We start from the raw sequence: 12649 nt of genomic DNA, 5'->3' as shown, positions 1-12649 counted from the left end.
GGTATTTATCTTCAATACTGAAGGCATAAATTATGTTATAATAATGATCTAACCATTAAAGATGGTAACCATCTAAGATGGTAACTATACTGTGCATTTACACAGTGGCCAAATTTATCTATGTAAACACACAAAAACAACATTAACATTATAGCAGACACTGAAAAAAAAAACACTGAAAAAGCTAATTCCCAGCCACTAGACTTTTCTGACAGGATATTCCGAGTGTCATAGAGTGTCAGGAGTTATTATTATGAGTTATAGATAGTAAAATGTAATGGTTTCATTTTAGCGTTTTTTTAATTAATTTTTTTTAAGCATGATGGTAAAACACAAATGCGGTTATGAATGTATTAAAACATAAGCTGGTTTGTTGTAAAAATTTGTAATTATGACAAAAAATACTAATTTGTGGATTTTCTTACTTCCGGGTGCAGCTATACTGTTGTTTTGGCTGGTGTATTCTGGGAAATTTCCTTAACCCTTGGATTCGAGTGTGGTCCTGGAAAATCTCCATTTGGAGGGCTATCTACCCCTTCCCCTTAGCTCTACGCCTATAAGCTAAGGAATATTGGGACACCCCAACCCCTTCACGTGAACACGCTAAACAAGGGGTGAGAGGAAGAGCTAAGGGGTAGAATTGGGACTGGGCCTAAGTATTCTGTCTATAAGTACTCTGATAACTGCGAGTTTACATGTAAATGCAAATAGTTATGGTCAAAAGAATGTTTGAAGGAGATCATTGGAAAAAGCACTTCTGCGAGAGTCCAGTGACCATGGTCTTGTTTTTATTACAGAGCACTGAAGGAAAACCTAAAGACAATCTCATCATATTTATTATTTGCAGTTCTCTTTTATGTTTTAATATGTTGAACATCACACTACAATATTTCTATAAAACTAACTCTTTATAACTGACAATATTGCCTCTTTGTCTGCTCGTTAATGTAAATATACCTAATCAGCAACTCACAAGGCAGCAATTCAATGCATTAAGGCATATGGACATGATCAAGATGATCTGTTGAAGATCAAACTGAGCTTCAGAATGGAAAAGAAATACAATTTGGTTGTGGGATCTAAAGAAATGGTCATAGAAACTTATTTCCAGGCTTTCCCAAGAATTAAATCCAGCGATGTCCAGCAGTTGAGTGAGCAAAAAGGTCATTTTGATGCCAGAGGTCAAAGGAGAATAACTAGAGTGGTTCGGGTTGATAGAAAAGCAACAAAGGCTCAAATAATCACTTGATTTAACTAAGATCTGCTGAAGAGCATCTCTAAATGCACAGATGAGCTATCAAAAATTGGACCAAAATCTCAGGGAAATGTTTGCAGCATCTTGTTAGACATTTGCAAGGAATTAAGGTCATTCTGAAATCAAAATGGAGTCAAATCTGATGCAATGTACCTATACAGTGTACCTATAAACTCATCACTGAGTATATTTAAAATATCAGTAAAATAAAAAAATTAAAACTGCCATATTTTTTTTAATTTTTTGGATAAAGCTATGAGCCATATTTCATGGGACTCTAAACAAACACACTTCCAGATTGTGGATTATGTGTTTAATCTCCTTTGAAAATGCATGTATATCATATCATACAAATATGATAAGATTATGTGATTCCTGATGTATAGGCATGTGGTGGGCGGAGTCTGGGACATGCGACAGCCTGTTCTGCTTTGTTCAAATCTGTTCACGAAGACAAACCAATGTATACTGCTCATGTAAATCCCATGCAATTGAATAAGCTGCTCCTGATTATTTGGTCTAGCATGAGGGATTGAACTGGAGGTTGCAAACATCTGGTATGGGATTTTTCATAAAATCCCAGAAGCATGGCACACTTTGTCAATGGCCAAGCGCTTTCCCAATAAATAAAGTAAGCTTAAAATATCACTTTTGCACTTGATTGCATGGTTGGTAAGTGATTACATTTATTTAGTAATTTTAGTTTTTTTGTCCTCCTGAAAATAATATTAAATAATAGAAACTATATTTAGATGAACGTTATACTTTTATAGTCACCATGCCATTAACATTCAATATTCAAATTCATTAGAACTGATTATATTACATATTATATTACATATACTTATACTGATTTATTATAGTTAATTGGAGAACCATCAAAAGGAAGTGTAAGCAGATATTAAGTATTCTGTCTTTTAATTCTGATAACTGCTGGTTTACATGTAAATGCAAATTCAGTTATGGTCAAAAGAATGTCTTAAGGAGACCATCGTAAAAAGCATGCCTGTGAGAATCATGTAAAGTGTGATGAAATAAGAGGAAATATTGAAGAGAGATATATATTATGTGGAATATGCAATGTTGGTGATATTTATACACATGGAAAACCTGTTACTCACATGAGATTGACCAATAGCAAACCACATCCATCAAATGGACTCATCAATATCCAGTGGACAAGTTTGAGTTCCCCTTTACACTTCTTCTCATTCAAGAAGACGTTTCATTTCATTTTTCCATTTCACGCCATCTTTTAAGGTCATAGTTGGCTAAGTATGTGTGTCACCCATTAAAACTCATGGGACTAAGTTCATGCCCAAAGTGAACATGTAATACCTATTACCATAGTCCTTAAGGAATCATGCCATTTTACTGCTTGACTGCAGGTTTTTTCAAACATAAAATGCCTTTTGACTGAGACAGCTTGACTTTGAAATGGTCTTGCCTAGGCTCACGAGTGCTAATCACTGGAGAGCTGAGTCTTGGTGACTGTATAACACACTGGCAGACTCTAAAATCACAACTTAAACAAACTTTTTACACCAGTATTTAGTCTTATCCACTTGTGGTCATGGACAAAAACGCATCTAAATGCTGGTTTATACTTCTGCGTCTAGTAATTGGAGTGACCCACTGCACCTGCCTTGCACATAGCCATGCATTTATACTTATACTAACCCTAACCCTTTCATAATGTAAATCTGCACATGCTTAGAAACTTAAAAAAACATAAATGACAAAAAGCCAGCTGATTTAACACATGATCGGTATGGGGTATGTTTTGAAATAGCACACCAAAACAAACAATTCCTCTTCCTGGTGCAGTGTCAGGAACAATTTTAAACCAATTGCAAATTATATAATGAAGACTGATTAAGACCCATATAGAGGGTAGAATATAGAGCAGGGTTTTTCAAAGTCTAAGACCTCCCTTTTGACACAACTTATCCATTGGCGTCCCCTCTTTCCAAACACGCACACACACGCGCACACACACACACACACACACACACACACACACACACACACACACACACACACACACACACACAAATTCTGGAGGTTTTCCTGCTACCTCATCATGCTTGGTTTCAAGGTGTCTGCGAAGTTTAGCGGGTCTCATGCTGTCATTAGCCAAAATATCTTGACAAACCACACATAAAGGTCGTGGTTCATCAGCTGGTCCTGTCCACGTAAATCCTAAACTCAAATACTGATCATCATATCGTCGTCTTTTGGGTTTAAGCCCTGAACTTGAAGGCTTTAAATCGGGGGGTCTCAGAAACCGATCCATTGTTAGCAGGCATATACCTGTATTGGCGGGCTTGCCAAACATAAGCGAATTCACAGCTATGGCCTTCTGGGTAAAAAAGGTTTTCTTATTTTTGACATATTTTTTTTTTAGCTTTGTTTAATTAAAACGTTTAAAAAAAATTTTTAAAAATACATATAATAATTAAACTTAATAATTACATTTTTATTATATAATATTTTTTCCTGCGCCTCCCCTGACATGCTCTGGCCTCACACTTTGAAAACCCCTGATATAGAGAGTAGAGGATAGACCATTAGAGTAGTCTAATCTGGAATAAATGCATAAACAATCTCCAAATCATTAAATGAAAGCTGGTTTCACTTGGAAGAAACTACTCTTCACCACTGCACTTACAGTGGTGGAAATAAGCATTAAACACATCATGTTTTGTTCCTGGGAATAATATTTCTAATGGAGCTGTTGACATGGAATTGAACCTGATTTTGGTAAAAACCCAAACAATACAAACATAACAATAAAACATAAGGCTAATAGTTATGTGTAATAACAATGGGATGACACAAGGAGAAAGTACTGAACAACTGAAACATATTTAATAATAAAAGGCTTTATTGGTGATGGTAGCTAAAGATGCCATATGGAGAGTGAAGTCACATGAATTGCTCAAGTGTGCTTTTTTCAAAGACTTCAACAGAGTGTAAACACTTCTGATGGTTCTGTGGGTTTCATCTGTCAAATTTGATCTTTAATTTCTATTTGTATTGGATTTGAGTCAGTTGATTGGCTGGGGCATTCTACAGGTTGTTTTTCTTTCTCTGAAAGCATTTGAGAGTTTCTTTGGCCGTGTTTTGGATCATTGTCTTGCTGAAATGTCCACTCTGGTTTCATCTTCATCATCCTGTTAATGTAGATGTTGGACTAAAGCAGCTAATATTAATTTACAATGACGAAGACAAGAGGGTTTCTGAATACCTACTGAGAGATTTTAGCTGCTGTCTGGGCTTTCACTGCCTTTCTACTCCTCCCTTTCTTCATGTGTTCAATACCTTTTCCCTGTGCCATTTCTTGTTTTTACACATAACTTAATTTGTAAACTAATTAGTTTAGTTTTATTTGTTTGTTACCAACATCTGGTAAAGTTTTTAAGTCAACAGCCCATTTAGAGATTTGTTTTCTGAGAAAAATGGTGACGTGTCCTGTGACGTCGTGTACTTATTTCCCCCATTGAATCTGTTATTTTTAAAATTCAGATCAAAGTAAAAATTACTCCCAGTTTTTTAACTATGTAAGAACTATGGGGATTTGCTATGTAATATGTTTACTGTGTAAGGTTGAGGGTGAATAATAGTAATTTCACCTTTGGTGCCAAAAAGTCTAGAAAATCCCCTTATATGCATCTCAATATGTCACACTTCCTTTTCATGCTATCATGCTATCTTTAAGGTCATAGTTTGCCGGTGGTGTTTGGCACCCATTAAAACTCATGGGACTACATTCATGGCCAGACTGTACATGTAATACCTATTACCATAGTCCTTAAGGAATGCTGCTTGACCTCAAATTACTTTCAGACATAAAATGCATTTTGACTGCAATACTTTGACTTCGAAATAGTCTTGCCCAGACTCAAGAGTGCTAAACGCTGGAGAGCTGAGGCTGGGTGATTGTAAAACTTAAAAAAAGAAAACTGGCAGAGAAGGAGGACCGGTGAGGCCCAGAGCACCTGACATTGGCAAGCCCCCTCTCTCTCCAAGAAGTAGCCTACTTTAACCACAGAAGTTATTTGAAGGACGCCGGATCAGTCTGTCAGGGAAAAGGGAAAGCTCTAGTCAGAGAGGAGTCTTGGGAAAATGTCTCTGGGCTCCTGACACTCCCAGACCTCCACACCCATTTTTCTCACTTTGGAACTTAATTGGACACCACCTCCTCCTGTACCTTTGAGTCATCTTATGCTGTGTGCTGGAAGTAAATGCACTTGGCAGTGTAGGGCATTAGGACGCTTGCTTTTTTGAAGCTCACTAAGTGCAAGTGGAATTAAAACGGCATTTTTAAAAAAAATTTATCAGCACACTTGTGGCTTGATGTTGGCAGCAAGTGGGATGATTTGCACATTTTTTCTATGCAAATGTAATCATGCATATTTTTTTTCAGAGATGATATCGAACAGCTGTGTGGATAAACAAGTATTAGGTGTCAACTGTAAATCTATTCGATAGGATTACAGAAAGAGGAATAATGGTTGAAAGTCAGGCAATAAATCAAGTCTGCTACGCGTGGCTGTGGTACAGATAGGATCAATAGTGTAGTGAATTGTCTTTGCGTTGTAAATCCAATTCTCGTATCTTATACTTTGGAACATGTTCAAGGTTAATGTTGCTCAGTAATACATGTTATTTCAATGGTGTGAGAAAGTGTTATGTTCCATGATGGGATTTCTGTGGATATTGCGCATTCAGCACATTGTCATACAGAAATGGTGAAAAATGATTGGGCTGATTTAATGTGAATTACAGTGAAATGCTGTGAAATTATACTACGTGAATTATGGATCTCATCAAAAGTGCCTCATTGGCTATTTAAAACATACATTTGTTTTATATATATATATATATATATATATATATATATATATATATATATATATATATATATATATATATATATATATATATATTTATATATATATACAGTATATATATATATATATATATATATATATATATATATATATATATATATATATATATATATATAATTTTTTAACCAAGTTTACAAATTCTTATACTGTACAATTCAAAATAATAATAAAATTATTTACATTATTTTAAAAGCATTGTCATTTTTATATGTATTGTGCTTATCTCTTAATCTTCATTATTAGTCTTGAAAATATTTTATTTTAGAAAATAAAGTGTTTTTTTGATATGCATTTGCATTTATATTGTATTAATTTAATGTCATCAACATTTAAGCAACCCTTTTAAAATAGTCATCTTAAAAATTTGTATTAAAATAGATAACTGCAATAAAATATTTTGACACATAATATTGATTTTATAGATTAAATAATAGCAATCTATAAATCAATCCATTTCTCTGGCTCAAAACTTGAAATTGTGATTGACTTCTGTTTGAACTAACTGAATCGGATTATATATAGACTCTTTTAAAACATCCACTTTATATTTTGAAATGTATTATTAATTTTGGTAAAACAGTTTAAATAAATCAAATTTATGAGGTATGCATATGCTATTTTTACTGCAGCTCGCTCTTCTGTCAAACAGTATAATATGAGAAGAAAAAGGTTTCACTTTAAAAACAGCTGAGATCATAACACCATTTGTATTGTTGCTACTTTTAGTTACTCCACATCATTAAAATTACTTTTAAATTGCTTTCAATGACAGCATGACTTCACATTCACTTTCACATCTGATCCCAATTATCATTAGCTTGTTGATTGTAAATGAGCGTGCATGTCTTTGTGTTTAGTTATTTGGTTTATTGCTTTTAATTATTGCATATATTTTATCAAATGTATTGCTGTCCTTATATACAAACATAATATATTAAATACCTTGGTTATTTTTTTTCCATAGGGAAGTTTATTTTAAACTGATAAACCTTTAAAACAGACTAGCTGTGAGCTCAGATGCTGTTAACTTTTTGGATTGTATGTACTTTTTCTTGAACTAACCATAATGGTGTACAGGAGTTTCCGGCAATAGAAAAAAAGTGCCAACGAGCAAAATGCACCAAAAGAAATCTTTAGCTTCGAGTGAGGCGAAAAAGGGAACAGAGTTCATAGGGCCCTTCCACCGAAAACTTTTGTGCAGAGGGCCCAAAATTGCTGGCTACATCCCTGTCTCAATAATTACAATAATATAATATTTGTATTAGGGCTAGGCAATATTGCAAAAAAAAAATATCACCATATCAAGTTTCATATCATTCAATATCAATAATTATTGAATATTTTTAAACAATACATTTAGGAATATTAAGATTTTGTTTTTACTTTAACCACTTTAATTTACCAACATTACTAAGGCAAATAGATTTAATAGTCAAAAACAAAAATAACAAAACAAAATATCTCATCTCTTCATAATAAAATAAACTGAAAAAAAGAATGAAAAGTCTGTCATAACCAGAAGTTGATAATTTCACACCATAATTTCAGTATGTTGATGTACTTCCTACCAAAAAACGTATATTGAGTTGGGGTGGGGCAATAAGAAAATTGCCGTCAATCTGATATCAATAGAAAACTATTATTTTAAACTGATTAATTGTTCACCTAAAGAATAACAATGTGCGTTAATAAAGTAGTCTTTCTAAATTTCGATTTCACACAGACTAAATATTCTCAATCTGGTTTCTACAGGCGGACGGTTCCACCTTTCTTCAAATGGGAGCTTCTATAGATCAGCAGATAAATGCAATGTTCAAAGTGATGGAGGAGTACAACTGGGGCAACTTTGTGGTGATCACAAGCCTGTATCCCGGCTATGAGACCTTTGTGGACTACATTCGCTCATTCACGGACACAAGCTACTTCCTGTGGGAGCTGCAAGATGTGCTGAGTTTCGAGATGTCGGTGGGCGCAAATGACATCCGCACACGTCGACTTCTACAACAAGTGGACTCTCAGGTGTATCTAGTGTACTGTTCCCACGAAGAAGCACAGTATTTGTTTAGGATGGCCTCTGATGTGGGGCTTTTGGGGCCTGGATACATCTGGATCGTCCCTAGTCTGGCTGTGGGCAACCCTGAAGCGGCCCCTCCAGCCAGCTTCCCAGTGGGCGTCATCAGTATTATCACAGACCGCTGGAGGAAAACACTGCGCCAGAGGGTTCGCGAAGGAGTGGCAATCATAGTGAAAGGGGTGCACAGTTTTCACAAGCACAGAGGATTCATTCCCGAGGGTCACAGTGACTGCAGTAGTCCTGTCAAATCATATGCCAACAATTCTCTCTTCAGGTAAGGTTTTTTGCTGAATGCTGTGTTAAAGAGATCTCGATGACCCAAAAATCAACATCTGGTGTTCATTTATTCACCACAGGGCATCTAAGATCTTTTTTCTGCCATAAAACATTAAAGAATTTTTTTGTTTGATTGTTCTGCGCAAAGAATAATTGCAATTAATCACATCCAAAATAGAAGTTTGTTTTGACATAATAATTCTGTATGTATTGTGTATAGTATTTTGTATACAAATAAACACATGCATGCGTATATTTGAGGAAATGTTTTTATATTTGGATTTAAAATAAATTTGTATATGATAAAAATTAGATATACATTTAATTATATTTTTGTATAGTTTTGTTTTGATGCATTGATGTGTTCTACATATACAAAATAGAAATATATAATACAAACACATACATTATGTCCAAATAAACTTTTATTTTGGATGCAATTGATGTTTTTTTAGCTGAAACAAAAATACTTTTGCCATTTTAATTTACCCATTTATTTATTTTTCTTTAAAAAATCTTTGCTTTTAGGTGAACATTTTTACACAAGAGAAATAATATAAGCAAAATATACTTTAAAGTAATATACTTAAGTATGAACTAAATCTATTGTATTCATACACTTACATTATGATAAAAACTAGCAGAAAATGTATGGTAGTTTTCATTTTCATATTGATTTTAAATACATCAAGTACACTGAAGGTATGCAGGGCTGAGCCTGGTCAGTACCTGGATGGGTGAACACATGAGCAAACTAGGTTGCTGTTGGAAGTGGTGTTAGTGATGCTAGTAGGGGGTGCTCAACCTGCGATCTGTGTGAGTCCTGATGCCCCAGTATAGTAAAGGAGACAATACACTTCCAATGGTGAGATGGATGAAATGATAAACTGAGGTCCTGACTCTATAAAAATCCCACAGCACTTCTCGTAAAGAGTGGGGGTGTAACCCTGGTGTCCTGGCCAAAATCCCTTTATCGGCCCTTACCCATCATGGCCTCCCATTCATCCCCATCCACCAAATTGGCTCTATCTCTTTATATCTGTCTTTCCGCTCCACCTGGTGTTGGGTGAGCGCACTGGCGCTGTTGTCTTGTGGCTGCCGTCACATCATCCAAGTGGATGCTGCACACTGGTGGTGGTGTGGAGAGACCCCCTCATGATTGTGAAGCGCTTTGGGTGTATAGACATACACCAGGCTATTCAATTAGCGGCCTGCAGACAGAACTTGGCCCCCAAGGCAATTTGTTCCGGCCCCCCAAATAGTGTGACCAAGACTCAAAAATGAATTTAGTTCAGTCAAAAAACAGCCACTACAGTTATGAAGTGACGTGCGTCTGTTCAATACAGCACAAGCTGCAGTTGAAAGCTGCGCAGAGCATGAGTCACCTGAGATGAGTGGTGCGAGTAGCCGAAAACATTTGGATACTTAATCTTAAAAGCTTCTCAACGCCACGGTTCTGTTGCACAGAATGAATCTGCTGCAGTTAAACAAAGTTATGCCACCTGTGTGCTAGTTTAAAGTTCCGAGCTTATACACCAAGTTTAATATGCACGCACAGGGGATTACTATAGCAGCGGCCCATTCACATATCGTGTCTTTGCCATGTGCAAGGTCGTTATTTCCAATGTGAGAATATATGCCAATACACATGCGCAAGCTGAGGGATGCGCTCGCCCCTTCCAGACGCATTGAGTAGAAAACATCTCACGTCGTAGCGGTGGGAGTTGTGCGTGGCCTTCAATGCAATCTAAACAAAATATGTTAGATGGATTTTTACAAATTATTAAAATGATTATGTATGAACACAGATGATAACAACGTTTAATATAAAAACTTACTAATACTTATTAGATGTGATAACCGTGAAACCATGATTATTCTTCAGGCTATATATAATCGTACAACCAAAATCTATAATTGTTGCGTCCATAATTGTTATGCAGTTCAAAATATAACATATGTCTGAATGTAGAAGAAGCCTACTTAAGCAGTGCACTGCTTTTGTTCTGCTTTGAAATACAACATTTGAATGTTTGTAAAAAAATTTTTTTAAAAAGGCTATTGTACAATGCACTGATAATATGTAGTTTCAAAATACAATATATTAACATCTCAATGTAGCAAAATACTACTTTTGTGTCTTAAGGAGCAAAACCTTTTATATGCTGTTGTGTCATCACTTATATTGCAAGTCATATCTCAAAGGCCCCTCATTTGGGATGATTTTCATAAACTAGCCCCCATGATAAACTAATTGAATAGCCCTGACATACACCATAAATGTGCTATATAAATGCACATTACATTAACTTGAAGTGTTTTTAACCATTTTATTACATATTTATGGGAGTACATATTTATTAAGGAGTAATTATTCTAGTAATTTATCAGGTTTATTACAGTTAACTACAGTGATTTTTTTTTATTTAACTTAGTTGGCAAGAAAAATATTTAGTTTAAATAAAAACATTGCTAAAACTAAATTTAATACCAAACTAAAATTTATTTAAAAAACAAATTTTAATAAAAATGCTAAAAACTAAATTACTAATTACTAAAACAACAAATTCTAAATGACATTTAAATCTATATATAAAATCAAATTTAAACTTCTAAAAAACGTAATGGATTAAACTTAAAATACTTTTATTTAACATAACATTGAATAACAATTTAGCTCAAATTATAAAGTACTTTATATGAGTTTTTGTATGTCTGTACAAATTAATAACAAAGTATGTTTATTAAAACATAATAATTCCAAATGAACTATGAAGTCAGTTTGACGTTGATATAAATGTGTTAAAACATAAATGTGTACTAAGTGTGCTTTTATTTAGTAATAGTTAAATTAGCTCATTATTGTAACTTATTGATCTGCATTAACATCATGTCCTGAAAAGAAATCATAGAAATTATAGAACTCCCTCTGGAATATCTTGAGTACTCTGGCTGCCAGTTATGTTTTATGAAGCTGTCGTATATTTAGTCCTCCCTTGGCCTGCATTGCCCTATTTTTTATTTATTTATTTTATTTTTTTGTCAAGCATGTTGATCACATAAATTTTAACACCAAAGCGTGGGCTGCAAATTTACAAATCCCCAAAATCCTGCCGTTTTTAATTCTCAAATCTTAGTTGGCCACAGGAGATTTCATCGTAAACAGATTCCCAGACAAAACATTGCATTCTTGCGCTTTTTCTTGCCGTCTTCGTCTTGTAATGAGACTGGGAGATTCTCCAGATTTCCTTGTTAAATCTGCCGTTCACCTGGGAGTCGCCGTCCTCATTAAATAGTGCTCCAATTGCCTCTGCGAGCTTTCTGTGATCAAGCGTTTCAGAGACACATGAGTGACTGGGTCCTCCATCCGGAATGTTCCCCGGTTTCTGCGCTGTTCAGGTGTCTGCCCATTTCTCTGCCATTAAAAAGAGCGTCTGTCAGAAGACAGTTTAGAAATCTTTAAAGATCCGGCTTTGAGGCAGGACATGGGACTTCTTTTCAAACGTGTCACTAGTTGGGCAGTATAAAAGGATTTATCAGGTGGCAAGAAAGCATACTGTCTTGGAAAAACCTTATTTCTGTAATATATATATATAAAATATATATATATATATATATATAGTTGAAGTCAGAATTATTCGCACCCTGTTTATTTTTTCCCCAATTTCTGTTTAACAGAGAGCAGATTTTTTTTTTAACAAAATTCATCTAAAAAATTGTTTTAATAACTCATTTCTAATAACTGATTTATTTTATCTTTGCCAGTAAATAATACTTGTCTAGATATTCTTCAAGACACTTCTATACAGCTTAAAATTACATTTAAAGGCTTAACTAGGTTAATTAGGTTAACTAGGCAGGTTAGGATAATTAGGCAAGTTATTGTATAACGATGGTCGATTCTGTAGACTCTCGGAAAAAAATACAGCCTAAAGGGGCTAATACTTTTGTCCTTAAGCTGGTGTTAAAAAATGTATAACTGCTTTTTTTCTAGCCAAAATAAAACAAATAAGTCTTTCTTCAGAAGAAAATATTATCAGACATACTGTAAAAATGTTCTTGCTCTGTTAAATATAATTTAGGAAATATTTTAAAAAGAAGAAAAAATTCAAGGGGGGGCTAATCATT

The 12649-nt window shown here is 34.6% G+C and overlaps 1 protein-coding gene across 6 annotated transcripts in view; it reads left to right on the top strand.

Annotated features, from left to right (window-relative positions):
* grin2cb (glutamate receptor, ionotropic, N-methyl D-aspartate 2Cb) overlaps positions 1-12649 on the top strand; it is a 110462-nt gene that overhangs the window by 47953 nt on the left and 49860 nt on the right. For all 6 annotated transcript variants that reach the window (XM_087276560.1, XM_087276563.1, XM_087276562.1 and 3 more), the window contains one exon: positions 7924-8519. In XM_087276560.1, coding sequence (XP_087132686.1) covers positions 7924-8519 — 596 coding nt within the window. The remainder of the gene's footprint in view (positions 1-7923; positions 8520-12649) is intronic.

Source organism: Danio rerio, chromosome 12 (assembly GCF_052040795.2).
Source record: "Danio rerio strain M-AB ecotype USA chromosome 12, GRCz13ab, whole genome shotgun sequence".
NCBI classification, from domain to species: domain Eukaryota; kingdom Metazoa; phylum Chordata; class Actinopteri; order Cypriniformes; family Danionidae; genus Danio; species Danio rerio.
Note: the sequence above shows the minus strand (reverse complement) of the source record. Positions and strands in the feature narration are given on the sequence as shown.